This window comes from Pseudonaja textilis, chromosome Z (genome assembly GCF_049901715.1).
Source record: "Pseudonaja textilis isolate UNSWEBS1 chromosome Z, rPseTex1.2, whole genome shotgun sequence".
NCBI classification, from domain to species: Eukaryota; Metazoa; Chordata; class Lepidosauria; order Squamata; family Elapidae; genus Pseudonaja; species Pseudonaja textilis.
Window position 1 is genome coordinate 29085601 of NC_142008.1, and position 27623 is coordinate 29113223.

The 27623-nt window shown below is 37.4% G+C and overlaps 1 protein-coding gene across 15 annotated transcripts in view; it reads left to right on the forward strand.

The window, feature by feature from the left end:
- Nucleotides 1-27623, forward strand: part of DYNC1I1 (dynein cytoplasmic 1 intermediate chain 1) — a 274890-nt gene that overhangs the window by 187001 nt on the left and 60266 nt on the right. For 14 of the 15 annotated variants that reach the window (XM_087915831.1, XM_087915837.1, XM_087915838.1 and 11 more), the window contains one exon: nucleotides 22967-23113. The exons of the other annotated variant lie outside the window; for it this stretch is intronic. In XM_087915831.1, the coding sequence (XP_087771957.1) occupies nucleotides 22967-23113 (147 nt within the window). The remainder of the gene's footprint in view (nucleotides 1-22966; nucleotides 23114-27623) is intronic. 15 annotated transcript variants of the gene reach the window in all.

The window sequence follows — 27623 nt, forward strand, 5'->3', positions numbered from 1 at the left end:
GACCATATTGGTGGTTTTTTATTTTTTTTTGCTTTTCTAAGGGCCCAGGGAGTATAGGTAGGGAAAGGCAATCTGCTTAGCATCAAACCACCACCTTCTTCTTCCTGGATTCTTCAAAAAAAGTCTATATTACATTGTAAAACTTAGTGTAGTTAAATTTATATTTTATTCAATATGTTTTTATACTGAACATCACCAAGCATTTGCATACAATGGTAACTATTACTTTCATTATTTAAAACTATTTTTCCAGTTACTTTGCTCTATTCTTTATAAAATTGCAGTGAGTGTCATTTTTAAAAAAAATCTGAATGTTAATAACTTTTTTGATAACTTTAAGCAGGGATGGGCAGTATGAAATTCAAAGGCCTCCAGCTTTTGGTTATTAATAGTACCTGATCTCTCCCACCCCCAACCCCCAAGTTTCTAGAAAATGATCTCTGCCCTTTTGACATGGGATAAAAATGGAAAGCAAAGCACTCTCCTACAAACAACACACAATATGTCAACAATAAGATCAGAACTTCCTTATACTCAAGCATGGAAAAGAAATGAGCTTTAGCAAGACAATTTCCTGCATACTTGGCTTTGTCAGGACACTTGGTGTTATTTCACAAATTCTTGTCCAGCAGTTCCAGGAGCAAAAATAATGTACATTATGCATGTACAGCATCTCCAATAGGCGACTGGAAGAATCAAAAGAATTTTAGAGTATGTAGAGGATATGTGCTAGTCTGTTCTGGGTACCGGAACTACCAGAGATAACCTCAGGTGGACTTGGAGTGATGTAAAACAAAGCAAAATATCTTCATTTTAAAAATTGAAAGCACCATATAAATATATATTTCACATGGACCTTCACTAAAGGGAAATATGCATTCCAAATGCAAGAATCTATATTACAATGAATGAATGGCTATTACATGAACTGGCTGTTTTTAACCTGGGCCTGCTGCCAGCCCATGAAAGATCTATTCTCTTGTAGGCGGAATAAACAAAACATTCTGGATCAAAAGTTTTTTTTTTTTTCATTTCATGTAATGTTTCTGGGAAAGAAATATAACCACTTCTTCTTCCTTTCCTGGAATTCTTACAAAATAGAAAGTCAAGAAAGAAGAAAATAAACTTTCCCCACTGCGAAGAATCTGAAGTAAAGAGATATTGTCATTGCAACCATTCTTGCCTGAGATAACATGCAGCCAATGGAAAACAATTGATGGTTTCCACATGCTTTATTTATCTGTTCACAATATAGAATATTTGGCCAGGTAACATGGCTCCATTTCAAAGGAGCCATTCAACAAAAGACTACAATTAGAAAGATTTTCAGATGTTGCAATAGTTCTCTGGATAATTTTATAATACAGGATTATAATGGCAAGAAATAATAAGTAAGGAACAGGTGTTTCTTTACAAATTCAAATGGTTTGGAAGTTGAAAACTCAGTATAAAGTAATAACTAGTGCAGTACTTTCTTATGTTCTTATTAATTGATTATCTCAGTATTGTCCATCTGCTAAAATCATGGTTGCTAGAACACGTATCATTTTCAATTTAATGCATTGTATGTCCCAAAAGTGCTTTTTTTCAAGAGGCAACTGGATTTTCTGTTTTTCCTTGAAGATATTTTGCTTCTAATCCAATAAACTTCTTCAGTTCAGACTGAATGGTGGAGAATGGAGAATAGAAAAGTCTTCAAGGAAAAACGAAGAAACTCCAGTTGCCTCTTACAAAAAGTATATTTGGGCCTGGATGACTGAGAACCCTCAGTGACTTTCCTTCTATATTATCTTTAATTCCAGGGTGCTTTAGCTTCTTAACTCTTACATAGTTTATTAACTCTACATATAGAATTATTCTTTCTAGAGGAAAGGAAGACCAAACTGAGATCATTATCATTGTAAGAGAGTCCATTTCCTCCTCATCCTGCAACCAAACAACACATATAGTTTTTTGACATAACTTCATGTGTTGGTCTTTGGAACTAAATGGAGCACAACCCAATGAAGCTAAAAATCTGGAATTTGCCCCCGTGCAGCCATGAATTGTGGTTTTGTAACCATGCTTGGTAGATTACTTGGCACAGCAATAAAACTTTGGGAGTGGCATCTATTTTGGTTCTTTCTACAATACCAGTATCCAGTGATTCTCCCTTGGTAGGCTCCATGTCACTGGTAAGCTGTCAATTTCTGTGTGGGACATGGCCCTTAGGCTTTCTATTTTAATTTCAATAAAAGCTGCCCAAGCTTGGAAAATATTGTGGTTTGGTTCTAGATATCAACTGCTTAACCACACTGTGGAATGTTTCTCCCTCCTGTGCCTGCCCTCAAGTTTTCTGTAGTGGTTTCCATACACTGTCATTAAATTATGCATTTGACCACCCCTCATTGCTTATTCTGGTGTGGTCTTTCCTTTTAAACTGGGTGGATGGAATCACAAATGCCTATCTTAGAATTAAACACACTGAAGTTAACTGAAAATCTGTATTTAGTGGCCAGCATTGGCTAGATTCTCTCCTTCTCCGTTCCCTACCACTGATTTTCATTTCTTCTTTGCTGATTTTTTCCCTCCTAAATAAAAATATGTCACTTCTGTTATATACAGTGATCTACTAGCCTGGTTTATGAGGATATGAGAAATACAGCTTCCTAACCTCTGTTGCATACTTGTGTTTCTATAAAATGTGTCCTGGTATAAAAAAAGAAAGGGGAAAAAGAACAGACTCTTTTGCAGCTTCATTTTAGTATGAAAAAAGGTTTTAGTTTAATTTTCTGATGTCCCTCCATTATTTTCTCTCTTCTGAATCAGTTATTACTTATTATAAAACTTCAAAAATAATCAAAGTTTCTTCATGGAGCTAAAGAGGAATTTCATCTTTGTGTATGGTTAGACCAAACAACATTTTGGTAGGCCTATGTAGTAAATATTCTGACTTACTATAAATTTGTTATGTTTCTTTCTTGGATCCCATATGTGTTTTATGAAAAAAGATTCCTAGTACAAAAAAATGAAGGGTACAAAAAAAACAGCATGGAAAAATGAAATAATCCAATGAGCTATTTGGCCCACTCAGTCGAACAACATAATTTTTATCAAGCTTTTCTGCTAACTGCTCAAATCAAGCACTTTTTATGTGATAGGATATCCTTTTCCAAGATAAGCAACTTAGTGTTATAAAATAACATTTGATTAAAGGCAAAACTTTATGTTTGTGAAAGCGGGCCTGGCATGTTTTCGAATCTCCTTAAAACATTCAGGTCACAAGCTATATTTTATGAAGTCAAATTATAAGAATATTGATGATGTGTCAAATCGCAAATGGTGACAAAATCATCAAACATCTTTAAAAGAATGTCTTTGCAATTTAAAAAAAAATGCCCTATCTTTCCCAGATGGCTTATATTGTGGATATCCTAAAGTGCATCACAACATTTGTTTGGTTTAAGATGCAAGATCTAGTGATGGAAATCATAAATATGTCCTCATGGTCTGTAGCATTATTGATATAGTACAATTTTATCAAATGATAAATAGTTTATTACTTGCTGATTCAAATACATTTTGGTAGCACTCCTTATTAAATCATTAGGAAAAGCAAGATAAACATTTTTAAGGTGTTAATATCTGCAATGAGAATCAATGGGAATTCAAAGTAGTTAACATTGGCAAGATAATGTATGATGTTGTCTTTCATGAACTGCCTAATGTTCTTTGGAAAATAATTTATCTAGAATTGCTTCCAGCCAGGTAAGTGTTGCACTGGTCTAATAATGATCTCCTCCAAGAATACCTAACTTTAGTGAAACCCACTAAGTTAGTGAGATAACACCTAGCAATTAGAAGTTTCCCCCCTCCTTAGGGGTCACTTAACAGACCTACCTGTACCTGTGTTAATGTTTTTCTTCTGGTGCCAAGCAAAAATATCTTGACTTTCATTTGCCACTTATATAATTTCCTATCTTTAGGCTGCTACAGAGGTGTAAATTTTATTCTTTGGTTCTCAGTTTTAAATTAATTTCTTGCTATTAAGGGATTTTTTTTTGTTTTATAATGTTTTTTTATGTTATAATTTGTTGTTCTTAGCATGTCTTTGTTAGCTATTTAGGTAATGGTTTGTTATAATGGTTAGGCTAGAAACCCAGAGATTGTGAATTCAGTCTTGTTTTGGTACAAACCCAGTTGGGGGACTTGGGCCAGTCACTTTTTCTCAGCCTTAGGAAGCAGGCAATGGCAATCCACTTCTGAAATGCTTGACAAGAAAACTGCAGGCTTAGTGACTGGCTGTCACTAGGACAGAGCATTGACTTAAAACCACAGGAAAAAAAAATGTTTGATAAAGAATTTTCTATAACTTACATAGAAAATTACATTATAGAAAAGAAAGAGTTGTCTAAATTATAGTATTTTCCAAGGGATAAATTTCCATGATTTAATCAGGATAGTACAACAGTTCTTGCCTTCAACTGCTGTTCGTTGCCATTCCTTTTTACCCCCTCCCCACAAAGAAATGAAGACTACACTCCCCTTTCTGCTAGTGAAAAAGTAGTAGAACATTTTAAGCTACAAACTCTTAGCTTGGAAAGGCTTTGGATTTCTGAGGCAAGTTACCAGATTACAGTTCCCCAAGTGTCATATCTAGGTCTATTGAGAACACATAATAACACAAACAAACATGGATAGGTAATAAGCTTAAAGAAAAGGATTGGGCCTTGAGAGTATGTGAAGCAGAGAATAGTGGCTAGATCTATTGAAAGATAAGCTATTAGGCAATAAAAACTAGTTGTGAAAGAAACTGAGCACATACAAAATAAAAGCAAAACCTAATGTTATCCAATCTACAAGACCGTGTGACTTATGTCCTGTCTCTTGTATAACTTGGGTGGGTGGGTGGTCTTAGGCTCCTTTGCTTTTTTAGAAAAATCTTTGAAGTTAGCCACTGCTAACTTTGTAGGGAGCCATTGCAGTCATTGCACAACTACCTGTTCCTAATATAAGTCAATAGCTGCTTTTCTGCAGGCATTAGGCTAACTGTTTCATTGGCTTATTTTAGTAGATATAGAAGGATCAAAATGCTGTTGAGCATGTTAAGGTATTTTCTTGAGCCTTTTTATTGAGCTCATTCTATCATTTAATTCTCTTTTTCAATACAGCATGAATTTTGTATAATTTCTGGTCAGTGGTTTAGCTTTATGTAAGTTACTGGGAGAGTCCCAGTGTGAATAGTTAATTCCAGCTTCCCCAAAAATGGTTTATGTACATTAGCTTAATTATAATTTACATACCATAACTTTATAATGTAAAACTAAAAGCAAACAATCATTAGCTGAAGTATTGAAAATTATCTAACATTCTCTAGATTTCTACAAGGGGTTATGACCTTTGAAAAAATTAACAATTAACATTTATAGGAAGGAAAGTACACTATGGTATATAAAGACAAAATTTACATTAAATCTACTCATCACAGTAAGGCTATTGAATCATTAATTATGTTTCATTGCTAAAACACCATCAGTGAATTTGTGTGATTGACAGTAATAAAATTAAATATGTAATAAAATGTAAATGTAATGTAATAAAATAAAATATATAGAGGCTACAGTCAAAATAATTTGTTCAGTGTTTCAAGATGATAATCATAATTTAACTGACGTTTACAAGTATAAAAAGACTCCCATTGAGAGTTGCCTATTCAATCACACTTTCAGTACAGAGATTTTCATTACTTACACATAATGCTCTACCCATATAAGATATTAAACCGTACTGTGTTTATACCTATACCGTTTTCATTCATATGTAGAAGATTTAATGAAATATCTTCAGTATAGCTCTCTGTTCTAAACAGTTCAATGTGTCAAAAATCACGAATTGTCTCTAGCTAAATTCCAAGTAGCACCCTTTGAAATATGGGCTTGCCTGGAATCAAATTAAACAAGAAATGAATTGCAACGAATGGATGTTATGGTCTGAATCAAAACCAGCAGTGAACAGTCTTAAGTATAAGCTTCATATACCATTTCAAAGTGCTGCTTTGCATGTTCATTTTCTTGAGCTCACAAGCCCCAGTCCAATGACAATTGCATAAAGGTATATTGTACTGGTAGCCCAAGGAAGAAACAGTGTCTTGCCACCTTAATTATATGTCACCTTAATTGTACTAATACATAATTATTGAATAGGTGATTAGAGAAAGGAAGGCTCATCCATATCAATCCTAAGTAAGAATAATGAGGATCACATTGCAGTATTTGAATCTGAAGGAAATTCAGTGCATTTGCATACATCCATACTGCAGTAGATTCTACTTTAAAATCTTGTGCAATAAAAGTATACTTGTAACAATATAATAATTGGAACTACCTTAAGATCTGGTCAGTGAAGTCTTCTTTAGCAATAGCTTCATTAATTCTTCTTTCTGGGTAGCTGGGAATCCACAATCAGCCTCCCTTCCATAGCCAGGTAATTCCTCTAAGCTAGATATTAGCTTATTGATATTTTTGTGTCCCAATGAACCTAATTCAGTAAACACAATTTGGCAAAACTTCATCTTATGTGTCACTTGTGCACATTCCTGACCAAGAGGCCTTTTTTGCTCATGGCCACTCATACTTTAATCACCTCCCAATGGACTATGTAAACATGGGGCTGCCCTTGAAGATCATTCAGAAGCTTTTGTTGAACCAGAATGCAACATTGCAAGATGTTATATGTCTAATTTGTTATGTCCATTTGTGAACTGCATTAGTTTCCAGCAGATTTTTGTTATAAAGCAAGGTACTGGCAATCACCTTTAAAGCCCTACATGGCATAGGACCAGGGTTTTTTTAGGACTACATTTTCCTCAGAACATTTTCCTACTCCTTATGCTCCCATAGGAGAGTATGTTCCAAGTTCTCTCTTTTGAATGATGTCATTTTACAAACTTTAAGAATTGTGTCTTTTTGGTGACTACCTTTGGGCTCTGGAATATCTCCACCCATTCCCTCATTATACAGATATAGATAAGGGTCCAGTTCTCCTCATCTTTATAAAAACCATTAAGACCTGTTTTCCCTTTGAGACCAGTTTAGTGGGATTCTCCTTTTGTTATTTTTATTATGGTGTTTGGTTACCAGATTATGATTTGTATTTCATATTTCTATATTTAGAGTCACATTAGTGGCACATCAGAGTTTGAGTTGGGCAGCTCTATGATTTCAGTAAACAAACAAACAAAAGTGGCATATTAAATCAGTAGTGGCCTTTGAATATTTGTCTCCAAAGGAATATGAATATGTATGTATGTGTGTGTGTGTGTGTGTGTATGTGTGTATATATGTATGTATGGTATTCAGCTTTGCTCGGGTATTTTCCCACAATATTGTAGTTCTGCTTTTAAAGTTGTAGCAACGTTTCAGCAGAATCTCATCTGCCATCATCAGGGCAATACATAAGATATTCACCTTTGATTCTTCACACTGCAAGACACTATTTTTTTTCACCCAGTAAATGATTTTGAACAGAAGAATTTAATTTTCTTCTTACATACTCCAGTTTCTGTTTTATCTAAGAATCCACATATTTTTTACATACCTTTGGGAGGTATTCCTGCCCTATCCTTTGCCCCATTTCTCCATCAAGCACATATCTCTGCAGGACCTTTTGAAAATATAGAGAAAATAGTAGGGAACATATATAATTGAATCTCCCCACCTCTTACATACACAGTTTTCATCAAATTATCTTCAAAAGGATTTTAAATGAAGAAAGTGTGTGAGAGTCAAAATAATATAAGGAGGAAATTGCAAACAAATGTAACATATAAAAAATCTAATGTCTTCATTTATAAGAAAATTTCTTCCTATTTCAACAATCAAAATATTTTTAGTATTCATTAAATAATATTTATTAAATGTAGATTAAGATCCATCCTGAAATTACTTTGACAGCTGATAATATACATTTATTTGGTATTTTTGGTTATGACTTTTCTTTAATACTGCACCTTCTTATTCTTCATGAATACATAACAAATGGTTATAGATTTTATCATGAACACAGAGTCAATGCTGATATTCATATATTTGAAATATGACCCTGGTGCTGAAAAGATAAATATTTGAATTAAGCCACCAGTAGATAAAAGATTTGTAGTAACTCTTTGTCTTGCTAGTTGCTTAAATTCACATAAGAATCTTTATTGTTTAGAACTTAGTTGCAGACACAAGCACAGATAAGACAGTGACTACAATTTTAATACTAGGGTTTGACATGAAGACTACATTTCATGTATATAAACCAGCTTGCCCATATAAAAGCATCTTCTATTATATAAATGGCTATGCGGGTTCTGACAAAAATTAAACTACATTTGTAAGTGTCAGTTGTTTCAATGTCAGTTGTAGGCAAACAAATTAAGAGCCTTCAACCCCACCCCTCCTACCCCAACAAATTCCAATAGTTTCACTGTATTCTGGGATATTTACTTGTTTTCTGCACATAGCAGATATATTTTATAAATGGTAAGTGTTCATGACTGGTTCTAAAGTTTAATGCAGTTTCCTAAATAGGTCCAGCAACCATCACCATACACACAGTCCTCAACTTATGACCACAATTGAGCCCAAAATTTGTGTTGTCAAGTGAGTAATTTGTTAGGTGAGTTTTGCCCCATTTTACGATATTTCTTGCCACAGTTGTTAAGTGAATCACTGCAGTTGATAAGTTACATGATTATTAAGTGAAACTGGCTTCCCCATTGACTTTGCTTGTCAAAATATTATAAAAGGTGATCTTGGGACACATGACCTTGGACACAGCAATGGTAATAAATATGAACTAGTTGCTAAGCATCTGAATTTTGATCATGGGGATGCTACATAAGTTGAAACTGTGAAAAATGGTCATAAATCACTTTTTTCAGTGCTGTTGTGACTAAATGAACTGTTGTAAATCAAGGACTAACTGTATTCCTATAACCATACCTGGATATTTGCCTAACACATATAGTCGAGTTAGAAAACCAAGAAGTATACGAAATCCCTTGCATCGCCTGCCCCACCGCATACATTGGACGAACTAACAGAAGAATGAGTGCACACATTGAAGAACATAAGAACTCAATCAAAAAAGAACCGACCTCTTCCCTGGTCCAACACCTCAAAGCCACAGGACATGAGATTGACTTTAAAAATACCAGAACTATCACCAAAACCGAACACTTCAACAACAGAATAATCAGAGAAGCCATAGAGATAGAAAAACGCCCACACAGCATGAATAAATGAGATGACACCTCCCGCCTACCAGCCATTTGGAAACCCGCCCTCATGAACAGATGAGTACCTAACATGATGAATGACACCAGACCCACACTCACGAGGGCCACACAAGATGCCACCACCACACTTCCACGTAGAAAGCAGACTCACACCCACAGAGAAGATGAGACACGACCACGGACCAGAAGCTGCACTGCAGCTGCATCACTACCCACTTCAAATCCCTCCGAGCCATACATGAAGCGAACTGGCACCCACCATGAAGATGCGGCACGGCCACGAACTCGAAGCCAAACAACAGGATCACAGCTCACCAGCTCAAATCCCCCAGCAACTAAAACTAACCTGAGCACAACCAAGCCCCCACCTGAACAGAACACACCTCCAGCCAATCAGAACAAGGCCAACCCCCAACCAATCAGAACACAGCCAAACCCCAACCAATGAGAACACCCCACCCAATCAGAACACAGCCAAGCCCCACCCAATCAAGTCACACCCCACTAGCAGTTAAAAGGAAGAAGCAGGTGCAAGCTCACATCACTCTGAGAAGCACAGAGCCAAAGACACAAGCCTGAAGATGATGAATGAGACATCATCGAAACGTTGCCTAGATACTTCCAATCTTACGCGGGAGAAAGCCCGAATAACCAAAGATCCACATACAAATACCCGCGAGAACCTCAGAAAACAACTATGTTTTTACTTATACATATTATCATGTAAGCAATTGACAAACCAAATAAAATAAATAAATAAAATAGGGTGATGCTTCTTTCTCTCATTTTCTCTACTTCCCTTCTGTCCATTTTTAGAGTCTTTGAATGTTGAATCTATCAGCTAGGAGTCAGCTATGCTATACTGTCAGCTATAGAGAAGGCAAGCAAACACATTTACAGTCTTTGTTTAAACTGCAGAACTGTAGGACATTTTGCACAAGATGGCCCTGCTAAGTTTTGCATCAACCAATAAGTTTTGTAGGTTAGAATAGCAAATATGATGAATAGTCCTGGTTTATCAGAAGTTAACTTGGTCCTCTCCTCTGACGGAGTTATATTAAATATGGTTGAGGCATATGATACTCAGCATTGACATTTGATATTGACTAGTTACATTTCATATTGAAACTAGGTCGTAATAATAGATTCTGTTTTTAGAAGTTGCAGTCACACATAAAAATATCTTGCCCACTCAACTGATAGTTATATCTCTATTGTAAATCTGTCAATTTACCTCCCCAGTTAATTGAGGCCCTGGTAATGTGCAGTGATTAAAAATAACAGTACAAATTAACCAAAAATGATATTAGTCTGGCAATGTATAATTCACTTATTTTCAGTCACTCCAAGCCTTCACAACCTTGTAAAAGAGGAATAAGATTGCACATATTTGCTCTGTAGCACAGACATATTTTTATTGCATAGGTATAAAATATTTTGCTGCAATTAGGATAAAATATGATCAAATATATTAAGGAGCATGATAACCAAGCAGTAAACAAATCATCTTGTATGTACTAGATTTTCCTTTGCTTCATCCTTCTGCCCTGCTGCTCAATACTTCCTGTTTGACTCTTCCATCTCTTTGATGCTTTCTTTGTGGTTACTTCCAATTAAATCAGCACTAGATAATCCTGGAGGCTGTTACAGTTACTATGAGAGAACTCCAGATTCTTAATCAGATCCATGTGTCCAATGTGCAGTGCAGTCCTTTACTTGCTTACTCAAAAGTAAGCCTCAGTGGGCTTTAACTTCCTAGCAAGAAAATCAATATAAAATTGAAATCTAAGCAAGATGCTACAGCTGAATGTGATGGTAACATACAGGAAGAACTCCAAATTCTATCATTAGAGAAATTATTATACTAATTCAAAAACACACAGTAGTCTTCACCTTTTCACGTACTAGAATGCTTCATCAGGAAGGAAGGAAGGAAGGAAGGAAGGAAGGAAAGAAAAATGGAGACCATGCTGATAACCAAACTACAACTTGGCAATTAAGCAATTAAACAATAAATGTAGAAAAACAATATTATTAAAAATACAAAACAGTCACTTTTAGAATACCAATTGCCTGGTACAGAAGAATTGGGTTTGACACCTTGCATTAGAGTGTATTACATTAGTTCATCCTGGAGGTGACTGGAGATGAGTGATTGAGAATAAACCACCACCCCCGATCTAAGAGTGGTGCAACCATCTCATAACACAAAGTTCTGCAAAGGCTTTCAGGCCTGATTGCCACCTATGCAAGCAGGAATTTGAGTCCAATAGGATCTCTAGAATGCATATCTGGTTTGTCTAGGACGCTTTAACCCAATCCAACACTAAAGATAGAATAGTCATAGAACTGTCAGGCCCCCAAATCCAAAGCCCGTCAGCCTTGCCAGGGTTCACTTATTTCCTCCAATCCATTTGTTCACATCTTTAAGACACCAGGATAAGATATTCATAGTATCACTTAATTCACCAGGGGTAGATTAATTGGTACCATCAGCACACTGATACCTCACCCCATAGCAATGGATGAGCAAGCACCATATAGATGCACTATATAGGCAAAGAGCACTGAACCCTGTGACAACATTCACCCTAATCCTCTGAGTCAATCCTGATGGATATCATGGCCAATGGTATTGAAACCCACAAAGAGATCAAGTAGGATGGATGTACAAGTTTTATCCTGCCCACTCAAGAGACCATCAAAAAGTGTAACCAATGCTGTTTCTGTTCCATACTCAACCCTGAATCTCAACTAAATCTATGATTTAAATCTATTTTTAATCAGTAATCAAATTCTCAATCACCTTTCTCCCAAAAGAAGTCAAGATATTGGGCAAAGTTGTTTAGAATGGCAGGATCAAACGACGACTTCTTGTGGGGCCGAACCAAAACCTTTTAAGGGGTAAAGAAACCATCACCTCACTCAAAGAAGAATTAATTACTACTAGAACCCACTCAAACAACACCACCTGGGCTAATTTAATAAGCTAGATAGAACATGAATCTAAAGAGCAGGCGGATAAGATCACACAGTCATAAGACCCCAATCCTAGAAATGCAAGATTGAACTCCCCTAAGATCTCAAGTCTGGAGAGCTTCACTGCCAAACCAGAAATGGACCCAAGTAGCTCAAGTAGAGAGATTGCAGTGTAGCGGGAAGATTGGTACAACATTTATTCGTACCTATTTCCTATATTCTTACTCATGTTTATACTTATTCCCTTTTATCTTGTGATTGACAAATCACATACATACATACATACATACATACATACATACATAAATTAATAAATAAATTAATGTAATCTCTAGAGCCCCAACTAATAAACTGGGTCTAACATTTGATGACCAGTGATATAGTGCTCCTGAAAACCATGAGAGATTCCCAGGTGACAATTGCCACACCTCATCTTCTGCCCCAGAATCTTATTGATGCACACTTGAAACCTAGCTGGGCATATCTCTGAAAGTGTTTTGCCAGCTACTGGACCCAGCCAGATGTTGATGATATGTGACAGGTTAATCCTAACCAATCATTAGATCACTAAGGAGGGAGGCCTTATTATAGACCAATCTGACACTTAGAAACAGCAGCTAGAAGTCAGGGTCATTGAAGATGTGCTGACAGGGTATTGGTTCTGAGATCAAGGAGCTGGAATGGAAAATCGGTATAAGAACAGCAGTCCCACTTCCCCCAGAATGGCCTACTCCCTGTCTTCCACTATATCTACCTTTGCCTGTCACCACAATTATATTATGGCCTGCCTCCATCCCAGCCTATAATAGCAGCCCCATTTCCATATACAAACCTCTAAAGATCCAAGATGGAAAACCTCAATTGTCCTCTTTAACCAGGAGAAGCTGGGCACCCTAAGGCACTTTAGTTCATAAGATCTCTGTGCCAGGATTCCCAGCCATGACCACCCCACTCACTGTAACATACGCTCAACAGTACATTCATACAGAGTCTCTTTGGGTTATAGGAGTAGGAGTTCTTTAGTTATGGGCAGTATGTTATATAGGAGTGGCTTTTAAACTTTGAAACTTAAGATACTAAGATGTCACATTTCACATAGAATTTTGTCAAAAGCTACAGAGATAAGTCATCACTGCTGATTTCACTACATGCGAAGATTCATATGACTTCATTAACATAATAATTTACTTTTCTCTGCTTATTTTCTTCTGTTTCCTCCCTAAACTTAATAACAAATAAAATAAAACTTTTAGAGTTTGGATGATAAACCTACAAGCCACCTATAGTTTACTATCCCCACCATTCTTCATTGTCATCAAGAGAATTTATTTGGCAGCAGAATGTCCCATGTGGGCCTTTGCCATACAAAGAAGTAGAAGAAAAATAAATGTAGAACTATATCTCTCGAAGTTTAGGTGGGGGAATGAAGGCTAACACCCTCAAATGTTGCCCATATCAGGAACAGAGATAAATAGTATCCTGCCAATTATCACCTTAATGGTTTTTGTAATTTTGGTATTTGTTTTATGACTACGTGTTTAATTATATCTCAAAATGGAATAGTCTCTGCTATTTTATTATCACAACCTATTTAACCTTATTTCCCAAGCTATTAAGACAACTTAGTGTAATGTTCAATTAATTTTAGATTATGCCTAATTACTTACTCACATGACTTATAAATGATGCATTAATACAAGAGAACGCTTTGGGCGACTGTAATGGTTTTTCAGACTTTCTCAGAAACAACATGTAAATTGAAAGATAGGAAGGGATTACAGTAATTATAAAATGTGTCCAAGTGATAAAGTGTAGAATTCCAAATGTTAATGAATTAGAAACAAAGCAAGAAATGTAAATCAAAGAATTTAACATGATAAACATGTGATTTTCTATCATTAGATTTCTTCAGATCTGCTTTTAAATGTTCAAGTTAATTGATGACCTCTTAAAATTCCACTGGATTGCATGAATGAGAATTCAGATGACAGCAATAGTTGTATTTCTAAATTGTAAATTACAGGTAGTCTTTGACATGTGACTGTAATGCAATCTGCTCATGTTGTGACAGTCACAAAATGGGTCATCATGTGACCAACCTTATTTAATGACCTCTTGTGGCAGTTGTTAAGTGAATCACTATGGTCATTAAGTGAACACAGTGGTCTTTAAACAAAGCCATTGATTGCTAATGGGGCATTTTAATAAAAAACCAGAAATAAACTCACATTTTTGGCAAAGTGTAAATTGTGGTAACATCGTTGTCATCAATGTGGGCTGGCTGCTGAGCAACCAAAATGTGGCCACATGACCAAGTAAGGCTCCGGCAGTCAGAACTTCAGAACTGAACTGTAAATACCTTTGGGGAGGGGCTTCTGTTGTTACTTTGAACAGTCACTAAGTAGCTCATTGTAAGTCAAGGAGTACCTGTATTTGTTTCATAATTTGATAGTCTGTTATGTCCAGTTCAATTTTCAAAAAGATAAGAGCAATATCCTGAAAAACAGTGTTGGGCTCAAAATGAAGAATGTTAAATTTGATTTGTTAATCTTCCTCTCCCTCCTTTCTCTTTTTTGTCAGCTAAAGATTGTATACACATAACCCTGTCTTAATTTTATTCCAACAAATAATAATAATGTATTGACATAGGATGTGGTTAAAAAAAAGAAGCAAAGGAATTTAAATGAACATTTTGTTTCTGGGCCTTGTGATTTCCATGTTTAAAAATGATTTCCATGTTAAAAATAAAATCAAATAAAAAGGATCTGTAAACCCAAAGTAAAAGGCATTTTGTTGAGCCTATATAACAGGAAAGTTTTGTGAGTTATGATAGACAATTCGTTATGACTTATCACACTGCGTTCCTTGACTTGGAGGTTTCCCAAACACAACTAAGTTAACATAGGGATTTGGTTACTTCTTATTTGAAGGGAGGGTGGTCTCACAGGGGAAGAACAGTGTTCTTTGACAAGCTGAAGAGCTTCTTTTGTAGCTACCTGTGTTGTACTTAACCTTTTCAACATTAGGTGCTTAGTTCAATCAAATGTTTTTTGACAAAAATGAAGAGTGAAAATTGTGGCATGCCCTTGTGGAGGAAAAAAATAAGGTTTCTTATTATCATAGTTTTTTTAAAAAAAATAATCAGTAGATAAAAGGGCATAAAAGCATGTTATAAATTATTGTAAAATGGAACATTTTTTTCTTAATTTTTTTCCCCTAGATCAGGTGGCATTTAATTAAATAAGAGTGAAAGGTCAGAAGAATAACCTCTTTTTAAGTGTATTTTAAAAGTATGTTTTGTTTTATATTTAGAGTAATGCCATATTCCATACAATATGTATAATTATCACTTCCTTGCTTACGACAAGTAAAAACAAATCTGGAGTCTAATGTAGTCCTAAAGTTACACTTTTTGGTTCTATAGTTCACTTTATTTCTCGTTAAAAATTGATTTGTTTGTTTATTTACTGGGACTTCACTTACAAAATGGTAACTAACTGGCCTTGGGGCTACTCCAAAAAATAAAATGAATGAGACAGAAATGAAAGATCCATATTCCAAGTCTTGTTAAGCTCTTAATATGCTTGAAGTTTATAAATAGGTTAGTTAGTTAGGTAACTAACTTTATAGCAGACTACAACAATTTGGCAAGGAAGATGTGTCTGATGATGTACCCTGATCAGTCCTTGACCAAAAATTTGTTGCTGGATTGCCTACCATCTGTGGAACCGTCACCTCAGAATTAGATGCTGGAGTTGTCAAAGAATAGCAACAAAGAGTTGGAGAATGCAACACATATCTAACCCAGCCTCCCTGTTTGCCTGTTTCTCTCAGATGCAATGAAGGTGGTCCGCAGCAAAGTAAGAATAAATTTGTAATATTTGTAATATGCTCCTCCCCTCAAACAGCAAAAAGTCCAGAGAGTCAGTGTATGAGGCTACTTTTTGTAATAGTGACCTGGCCCTTTTCAAAATTACTCTTAAATATTGTAAATTTCAATCTTCCAATCTTTTTTCTCATTGTAAGAAATTCTCCACTCAGATCTCTGCAATTTAATGTAACATATTCGATAACTTTGTTCTTTCTCTTCTTTATAATGCAAGTAGCCCATTTTGAAAAGCTTCTTGTGAACAAAATGATGATTCTTTAGAAAAGGCAGACGTTGACAAATCTTTGAATGGCAGCATGTCTGCATACCTGCATTATGAATGTTGCTCTGAATTCTCTGAATTTCCTGATGCACCATTCTCTTCCTTTCAAGGACTTAATACTTTTTCAATAAAAAATAAATTCAATTTGTGGCTCTATTTCAAGTCAGTTGGTTTGATGGTAGGAATAGAGCAATACCAGTTTTGGATTTAGGGAGCTGTATGGCTGGCTGTCTTTTCATGTGGTCGCATGAGACATTCTTAGAAACCCCAAACATTTTTGAAGATCCTCTACTGGAGACATTCACGATTCATCCCTCCCTTTTTACCATTAATCCTTCATGTTTTAACAAGCACTAAAGTTAAGGCAGCCTACACTCTTTCCTGTCAAATTGCCCTGCTTTCCCATATTATTTTTCTTGAATAAAGCAATCTGCTCCCTCCAGTCCATATCCTTGTAAATCAAAGGAATAGATGTCAACACATGCCATATGAAAGTCTAAACTTCCTTTTTTTTAATTAAATGGGATTTTGACATTTGGTTTGAAGTGTTTGCTTTTCTTTCATTTCCCATTTTTTGCATATACACATAAATACTAAAAAATCTATGCAAAATCTATGAACTGTTTTTATTGGGGAGAAATCTCACTTTTTTCCTCTGAAACCACAAGTAATTTCCAGCTCCAAAATCCGCAATATCCTTCCCTAACCATTTAAAAGTTGATGCTTTTCACAGAAGCAAATGCTGTATCTCTTGTTGTCAATAATTTTAGTATTTCACTCATGGATAGTAAGCCTTCTTTTTAAAGGAAACTTCAGTCAATTCTGTTGCGTAATGGTGCTATTTGGAATCAAATGAATTTGCCTCCTTTGTGATTATTATAGAAAGATTGACTTTTCAGTACAATTTATTTCACAGGATATTTACTATATATTTTAAAATGTGCAAATAAATCTAGTTGTAATCCTAACTTTTCACATGGCTGACAAGATGTTTGAGAGAAAGTACTGATCTCGTATGAATTTATGGATATATAAATATAAGCTAAAAATAAAAATATAACCTAGCCTCCAGAATCTGAGCTAGAACTGTCATTTCTAAAGTTCTGTAGAATTCTAATATTCTAATATTAGATATTAGTAATGTTTGTAAAATCCTGTAGTATTCTAATATGTAATGTTTTCTATTTGAATTGGAAATGAGGAGGGCCCATCAGTTTGATTCCAATAATTGTTTCTAAAGTAACTAGTATGGAGGTGAGTGTTGCTACCAGGGAAATACTTTTTCTACAGAACATCATCCCATTTTGATATGCCATTTCTAGGGAAATCTATTCAGTATGGGGTCTGATGTTCTCTGAGCTTACTTGTTTTCTTGCAGACATTTCATTACCCTAACTAGGTAACATCATCAGTGCTAGTAAAGAATGCTGTTTGCTGTCAGTTTATATTCAGCCCAACTGCCCCCACCCACACATAGGGGCAAGACACTAGAATATAAACTGACAGCAAACCGCACTCCGTATTAGCACTGATGGTGTTACTCACTTAGGATAATGCAATGTCTGCAACCCCCCGGCAAACTCAGAGATCAGTATCAGAGATCAATCCTGAGCTACAAATTTTCTCCTTTACTGGTCTATTTAGCGTGTTCGCTGCAGATATTTAGATACTGAGATATCAATTAATCTGCAATAGGACGGTTGTTTTTCTGGCTTTCAAAGCTTTATATTATCTTTATTATTATTTTATTAGTGGTATCTTAATTTCCATTATTATAAATTAATATCAGTGGTAATAATAACTTGAATGATAACTTATTTATTACTTAATAGATTTGAAAAATGTTTTTCATTTAGGTTTGTTTCAATTGTTCAGCTTTTCCCCTCCCTTCCACCTGCTCAGAAAATCTAGTCTAACAAATGATTTTTGAAGGACGGTTGTGGATCTACTTAGGCCTTATAAGAAAGGAAAGAAAAAAAATTACTTTGTATTTTTTAGAGATTTCTAGGTCCCTGCATTAGAATGAAAGGGGGATAACAAACGATGGAGTTGAGAGGAAGAAAAGAAGTAACTGGACTCATAAGAAAAAAGAAAAGGAGATGCTCTGTTCAGAAATTAGAAAAAGGTTTGCAGTTCATCAGGCAAACACTCAGGTTGAACCTTCAGTATCAGAAATCTTTTGTATTTCCTATCCATTTGTTTACTTTCAGCCACATCTGCTTTTCTGAGAGAATGTTACCGTGTTTCTCCAACAATACGGCCTCCCCCAATAGGAAGTCCCAGCATGTTTTATAGGCATAAAAATTAAGCCCCTTCCTCCAAATTAAGGCCTATATTAAACATGTTAAGGCCTATATTAAACATGCAAAATGGGGGGGAATTGCCGTTAGGAAGTACTTTTGTTGCATATATGGATATTGTGCTACCTGCGTTGACCTCAGCATTAGTGGGGCACTTCGTATCGGGAGACCTTCATCCACTGTTGCTTTCCCTTCTCCCTGTGCTGCCACAGTGTTTAGAGCAATGCGGTGGCGTTTGGTGCAGCCACGCGGCGTTTGGCACAGCCACACATGGCCAGCCAGGGCTCCTCCCTGCAACCGGAGCCGGCAGAGAGACTCGGCTTCAGGTGCTCCTGTCACCACCTTCCTGGGCATCGTTCAAAGGCAAAGCCTATTCTTTTAAAAACGATGCCCTACTACCGTTAGGCCAAAGCCTCCCCTGCCCAAGAGGGCATCCCAACCCCACATGGGGAGGCGAATCACCCGGGGCCACAGTGCAAGGTCAGCCCACCCCGGAGAAGTGCCCAACCACCATCCCTGCCTGGTGCCGTGCAGAGCGTAAAGAGCTTTGCCTGGGGCACACAGCGCAGCTGACAGGTGGGCCCTCCTGCCCGGTGGTGGAGCTCTCCCCAAGGTAGCGAGCGCCTCCCCGCCGGGCCCTCCGCTCATTCTGCCAGGGCCGCGCCAGAGCCATACGGGCTGGGCAAAACGAGAAAGCGAGCTGCGGGTGCGTGCCCACCTGCCAAGCAAAAGACCCAGGCTGACCCGAACTTGGCTTCCTTCCCAAGTCCCTCCAGCCCAAACCCGAAGGGGCCACCGAGAGAGGCTGCCCGAGGCAGTGATAGCGCCCACCTCTCTGCGGACAGGAAGGCGAGGCGATGGCAGTGCTGCTTCCCTGGCCGGTGGGTCCAGCACAGAGAGCCTGAAGCTGCCCATTCTTTCCACCTTTCTCCCAGCCCATCCCTGTCCCCATGCATCTCCAAACGCACCGACAGCTCCAAACGCTGCAGCGGCATGGACATCAGCGCTCACTCAGCGGGGCTCAGCTCAGAGGAGGATGTGGCACGAGCTGTCACCTTGCCTCCCTGTCCACGGATGGGTGGGCACTATCACTGCCTTGGGCAGCCTCTCCTGGTGGCCCCTTCGGGTTTGGGCTGGAGGGACTTGGGAAGGAAGCCAAGCTCGGGTCGGCCCAGCTCTTTCATGTGGCAGGCGGATACGCACCCGTGGCTCGCTTTCCCAGCTCTGCCCAGCCTGCCCAGCTCCAGTGCGGCCCTGGCAGGATGAGCAGACGGCTACCTTAGTGAGAGCTCCACTGCCGGGCAGGAGGGCCTGCCTGTCAGCTGCGCTGGGCACTCCAGGCAAAGCTCTTCATGGTCTGCACGGCGCCAGGCAGGGATAGCGGTTGGGCACGTCTCTCAGGGTGGGCTGATCCTGTGCTGTGGCTCTGGGTGATTAGCCTCCCTACGTGGGGTTGGGATGCCTTCTTGGGCAGGGGAGGCTTTGTCGTACCGGTAGTAGGGCGTCGTTTTTAAAAGAATAGGCTTTGCCTTCGAATGATGCCCGGGAAGGTGGCGACAGGAGTGCCTGAAGCCGAGTGTCTCCGCTGGACTCCAATTGCAGGGAGGAGCCCTGGCTGGCCGCGCTGGCTGCGCCAAATGCCACGGCGTTGCTCTAAACACTGTGGCAGCACAGGGAGAAGGGAAAGTAATGGTGGCGGAAGGTCTCCCAATAAGTGCTCCACCAACACCGAGGTCAACATCCAACCATCGCCGCCCGCCCGAGGATGCAAGGGGGGAATTAAGTCACCCCCGAAAAGACGGTCTAGCTGTTCTTTCGGGGGTCAAAAAAAAAAAAAAAAGGCCCGGCCTTATTTTGTGAGAAACATGGTAGAAACATACAATTCCAATTAACAAGTCAATATTTGGAAATGAAAAATCTTAGGAGATAAATATATTTTCTATGTACTGTTCATATTTGCACACTTCTCAAGTGAAATAGTATTTCATCACACAATAAATAACCCAGGAAACGACATCAATATTGTTGAACAACGTAAGCAAATGCCAACCCAAGTCTTCGTTATATTAGTCTAATTTTTATTTAGCACTCTTCTTTTTGGCAGAGAGCCATCCCTACATATGAAAACACTGATACAAGCTTCCACTTCACACTCAACATGTGTGTGTCTGATGTGGGCACTGAGGCCAGCTTCCTATCCAACATAATGCAAATGGCTGTCTGTTATGAGTGTGTTCATCTGTGGTTAAAGAGATGAGCCGTCACTAATCCAAATCTGATTTGCATTAATTATCCAAAATAAAAACAGCACAGCACAGCCTCAGCTTGTACAAAGTGAATGTCTCCACAACTTTTCCTACTGAATTCAGTGATATATAGCATTGTAAAAAAAGTGGAGAACAGCAGTCATTCTGGACCAATCCCATTTGATCTAGTATTTTAGTCTAGTGGGGAGCTTATGAACTACTGTTAAAAAGTATATAGTATCCTATTATTTTTCAAAAGATCATATCATATCATAAAAGATTCATATTAGCCAATCCATGGACTAGTTGTGCTAGGTCAGGGATATCAAGCTCAAGGCCAGCAGGCTGAATCCGGCTCACAGGGTGCTTAGATCTGGCCCATGGGGCTGCCCTGGAAACCGTGAAGGACTCGCTCATGGTGCCTTTGTATGGCCCTCCCAAGCTCCGTTTTTGAACACGACGGTTTCCTACAGCCCTCTACCAATGAAAACAGAGCCTGGGCAGGCAGTATGTGGCTCCCCTGGACTCTGTTTTCACTGGCAGAGGGGTGCAGGACATCATGGCCAAAAACGGAGCCTCAACAAGTGACATTGAGCTGGCCATGCCCACCCTAGCCACGCCCATCTTGGCCATGCCCCCTGAGGTCAAACATAACCCTGATGCAGCCCTCAATGAAATCGAGTTTGACACCTATACTAGATCAACAAATAATTATGGTTTTATTCAGGATTTTGTATATTTCATTCCACATTCAATGCATCAGATCAGAGTTTAAGCAGCTTTGTATACCAGAAAATTGTGTGTGTTATATGGTCTTGTATCATTTAACACAGAGGTTGGGAACACCTGGCCTGTGAAATCACATTCCCCTGAACTGTTACCAACACAAATCTCAGGTGCTTTACATATCTTGAAAAATTCTTGTTATTTTCTTCAGTATAGTTTATAGGTCCATGTGTGTGTTATGTGCTGCATGAAGAAAAGGAAAATAAAATATATCCTGTACTGCAGATATTACATTTGAAATTATCTGTCTATTATCACTTCATACAAGATTTGTCATTAGTGATGAAAAATATGATCTGATTAAAATAGTACTTCCTAACCAGTGTAAAAAGATATATTTCATATCTGGTTTTGGATTTGTTATAACTTGCAGACGTGGGAAGGCAGATTAAACTGTTACTGAGTTTTAAAGACTCTCTGCTGACTTATTGCATGACAAAGAATACCCTTTGAAAATAATGCTAACTACTGCTTTTTTGACACATTATTTTACATTTGAGTACAGTACATAGTAAAATACTAAATAGTTATTTAATACATGAAACTTCTAATGTAATAAAATGGTATATGAGGGCATTGGGTACATTCTGATTATTTTACTATATGGGACTGGCCCACGCAAAGTAGAACTTATGTTTAAAGTACTTTTACCATGTAGATAGTTTTGAGGTTTTACCTATATCAGCTGTCATTTAAGTTCTTGTCAATCAACAGAGTCACTTCATCACTTGATATCTGCAAGATCCGGTGATGGTTTGGATGTCTGCCTAAGCCACTGAAGATCTAGCAGCCTGAATAGATCTTTTTCATAACTTAATTTTACATTTGTAATATTCAGTAGAATTAGTTCATTTTTTTCATAAAATAACCATTTATGGTCACTAATAATTAGCTATGTATCATCTTTTGACACAAATGTATATATCTGGTACTACAAAACAGATAAATTATCACAAATATTAACAGAGAAGAAAGACAATCTGGGATGTAGATAGCCCTTTTTCAGGTGTGAGTACATGTGGATGCTTTGTGCCATTAAGTGAATAATTTAAAAAGAAGGGGGGATAACATTCCACTATTAAATTTTTAAAACTTTTCAATGAATGAAGTATCAAAGTAATGTTTGTCTCAGATATTAAATATGAGTCATGTTCCTAACTAAAAGAAAACAAAGAGACTTAAAATTATTATTATTATTATTATCATCATCATCATATTTTGTACACTTTTCATTTGTTCTAGTCCTCTGTGATGTCCGTCTGTTTTGCCCGCTTTCATCCAAACCTAGTTGTTGGAGGAACCTATTCTGGCCAAATTGTTCTGTGGGATAATCGTAGCCACAGGAGGACACCAGTTCAGCGTACACCTCTTTCTGCAGCTGCGCACACGGTAAAAATTATTTAGTGATGTATGGAATTAGCACGTAAAGCTATGTGTAAAGCTGTTATTTGTTAATATTCAGCTGTCAAAGAAAAGTAGGATTGTATGGTTGCAAGTGACTGGGACAGTGACCATTCCTTTTGTTTTAACGAAGCGCTAAACTGCTTTGCTATACTTTTGCTCCATTCTCTTCTCCTTCTGTTACCAAAAGCTTATTTTAAAGTTGGGTGGATGATAATGAGTGAGAAAGCTTATGGAATAATTGCCTGGTAATCCTACAATCTTGTTTGGTTCAAATCATGGTAAATCTACCATTCAAAAATTTGCCAAATTACCTTGTGGTTCACATTCCAGAGAAAATCAGCAGGAAATGCATGACAAGTATTCCTAGAATGGCCGCTCACATTTCAGCTTTAAAAAAAAAAACGACTGGAGAATAAAATATGTTAATATGCTAATTAACATATTTTAATATATAGTACCATTAATCCTCAACATACAACAATTCCTTTAATGACTGTTTGACATTACAACGGCACTGAAAAAAATGACATGGCCATTTTTCACCCCTTATGACTGTTGTAGCATTCCCATGGTCTTGTTATTTACATTTGTATGCTTGACAACTGGTTCATGTTTATGACGGTTGCAGTCACGGGATCATCTTTTGCAACTTTCTGACGCAAAGTTAATGAGGCAGCCAGATTTACTTAACAACCATGTGACTAATTTAACAACTGTGGTGATTCAGTTAACAAATGTGGCAAGAAAAGTCGTAAAATGGAACAAAACTTACTTAACAAATTTCTCACTTAGCAACATAAATTCTGGACTCAGTTGTGATCGTAAGTTGAGGATTACCTGTATGAACCTTCGTAATGAAGGTATATAATGAATATACCTTTTCAGAATGTAAGAAATACTTAAAACAAAGCTCATACAAAATGTATATTGAGTTTAGTGGAACTTCAATTTGTTATATTGCAGATATCTGTTTCCTGCATGATGTAATTAAACACAAAATGCCATATTTCTGAATAATCAATATGATCCAAACCATAATGCTTAGAGAACATAGAATAATAGGGATGGAAGGGACTTGGAGGTCCCTTAGTCCAACATCTTTCTTGAGCAGGAGAACCTATACAACTCCAGACAAATGGTTGGCCAATCTCTTCTTGAAAATTTCCAGTAATAAAGCACCCACAACTTATGGATACCAGTCATTCCAGTGACTGATTGATCTCACTGTCAGGAAATTTCTCCTTAGTTCTAGGTTGATTTTGTCTTTAATGATCTTCCAGTTGTTACTTCTTTTCCTTCTCTCAGGTGCTTTGGAGAATAAGTCGACCTGTCTCTTCTCTGTGACAGCCCTTTTAGTTCTGGAAGGCAGCTCCCTTCCTTCTTTTCTATAGGCTAGACATTCCTTGTTCCTTTAACCATTATCATATGGTTTAGCCTCCAGACACTTTATCATCTCTGTTGCTCTTCTCTGCATTCTTTCTAGAGTCTCATCATCTTTGGTGTATCATGAAGACCAGAACTGGATACAATGTCCCAAGTACAGCCTCACTAGTGCAGTGTAAATTAGTGCTATCACTTCTTGTGATCTTGATGCTATCACTCTATTAGTAATAGCACTTATAGACTTATATACCATTTCATAGTGCTTTACAGCCTTATACCATTTCATAGTGCTTTATAGCTCTCTCTAAGCGGTTTACAAAGTCAGTATATTTCCCCCAACAGTCTGGGTCCTCATTTTACTGACCTCGGAAGGATAGAAGGCTGAGTCAACTTTGAGCCAGTCAGGATCGAACTGCTGGTAGTCAGCAGAATTAGCCTGCAATACTGCTTCCAAACCACTGTGCCACATGGCTCTGAATGCATCCTAGGCTTGCGTTGTTTTTTGGCAGCTGCAGCATTTGCTGCTGGCTCTGTTTTAAATGGTGGCCCACTGGATATCTAGATTTCTCTCACAGCTACTACTGTTGAGCCAAATACTGCTTATTCCAGTGTTTCTCAGTCTTGTGAACTTGAAAATGTGTGGACTTCAGCTCCCACAATTCTCCAGCTAGCGTGGAGATAGTTACTACAAAACCATCAAAGCATAATAACAACAGTTGTCTAGACATGTGATGCTTTTACCTTGAGAAAGAAACCATATGTACAAGCTTATTGTAGTACTAAATAAGAATTTCTCCCTGATGCAAACTGGAACATACATAATTTGTTACTACCAGCTACTGGTTTCTAAATTTCCTGAACTTATTCCTGTAAATTGATGCTAAGGTTTACAAGAAAAGAACTGTACCACATGTTACTCTCTAATCTTCTTTCACGCCCACTATACATCAACATTGGGAATAACAGGAAATTTTAATTATTATTATTTAAATGAAACCTCTGGCATGATGATTTCATTTCCAAAATAAATAAAAACAAGATGGCATCTTTTTCTTGGACAGGAAAGAACTCCAGAGATTCTCTCTGAAAAATAGAGTTGTTGTTTCCATCTCCTCCCCTTTTTCCCTGCCTCCACTTGGTATTAGAAACATCCTTTTCAATCTGGAGTGAGATTTATTGCTTATGAAATTGACAGCTGACAGCGCTTATTAAATCCAGGCTTTGCTCAAAAATGTGCTGTGAGGAAAATGGGAATCCATTTTCATGCTACTGAATGTTGCCCCACCTATGTGAACTTTAGACTCTTTTGTCCTTGCAGTTCCCAGTTTTGGAGACTATATTACCAGCTTGCATAAGCACCATAGTGAGGAGGGCAAATGTCCAGTAAACTTCTATATGAAATGACTTAGGTTTGGGTTATTTCTACAGAGCACATGTGAAAGGCTGTTTCTCTCAGACAAATGAGTGAGAGGCAAATGGAGATATATTTAGACATGAATTGAAAAGTAGTTGAAAACTTAGAGCTTCAAAATCAAGAAGTTTGGTTTAAATGCATGTGTGCACATGTATTAACTGAATTATAGTTCTTATGTGGTGTTTATGGTTCCAAAAGCTTATGAAGTTTATTTCTTCAGGGATAGGGGTGGGGAGAAATACATGTAGATATATGAAGTTCTTCTCAAATCACTATGAAAATATTACATGCAAATGTGTTCTTAAATGTTAATATAAACCGTCTGGATTTTTGGAAGGTGGGTGGCATATAAATCAATAAATTTCAGTGGTCAGTTTTTGAAAAATTTTCTAGAAGATTTAAAGCAGATGAGATGTTTCACATCTCCATCAAGCTATCTATAGTATTCTCCCTATGTGGAGTTTCAATGTATATATTTGTAAAGAAATATTTTAAAGAAAGGGCAGCATGGATTGATGAATGAAAGCAGGGGTGGGGAAGAGAAAATTAAGACACATTGAAAGGATGCAATTTTTTGAATGAACATGCAAAGTGAGTGAAATCTATGAATATAAATAGAAAATTATTAATGAGGAGCAATAATCCAGAGTATGAATGGATGCCTTTAAAATTGTTACAGGTGCATATGAAATAGAGGTTAGTGAGAATGGAAGAACCAGAAAATTTATTTTATATATACTGAGAGTATTTACACCAAGACAAATTCCTTGTGTGTCCAATCACACTTGGCCAATAAGGTATTCTATTCTATTCTTTTCTATTCTATTCTATTCTATTCTATTCTATTCTATTCTATTCTATTCTATTCTATTCTATTGAGATGAATTGAGACTGCATAAAAAGTGATCGGCCATTTGGAGAATCAAAAATAAAATGATAACCCTTTGAAATGTCTTTGAATATTAGCAGCTAGAGTTCATCTTCAGTGCACATCTTCAGTAAACTTCAGATTGTGCTTGTCTGGGGAAGCACTGGCCTTTAAATACCTTTCTGAGTCCTGATCTGATTTCAGGTTATGTAATTGTCTGGCTGTAGTTGCTGAGTCAAAGTCCTTGGGTTTAAGTACTATCTGTGTGATGTAAATTGGTGCTCATGTTGTTGTTCAGATGTCATGGTCTAGTTTTGGGTTGATTAGATCAGCTGCATGTGATGTTCGATTACTTGTGATACAGATTACAGATTAACAGAATTGGAAGGGACCTTGTAAGTCAGCTAGTCCAACCCGCTACCCAAGCAGGAGATCCTACATTACTTCAGGTATAATACAAGGTTACAAGAGTGATAAGAGATTCTGAAATGTGAACAGACTATTTCTTGGAGGTATTAAGAATGACTCTTGGGGCAAGATCGATATGGAACAAAAGTAAAGTGAAATAAACAATAGTGGAAGTAGAACAACTGCAGAAAGTATGAGTTCTATAAGAAAAGGTATTAGAAGATACTTGCTGAACAAAACAAATGTAAAGGGTACTTATGAAAAGAGAGCATGGAAACCACTTAGAACAGAGTGAAGAGAATTCTCTCCCAAGTGCCATAAAAGTGTCATGGGATAAATGGTAATCAATGGAAATAACGCTTTGTGGAAAGTTGAAATGAAAGAGCCCGGATTGACAAAAATGCACACAAGAAAAGGACTGC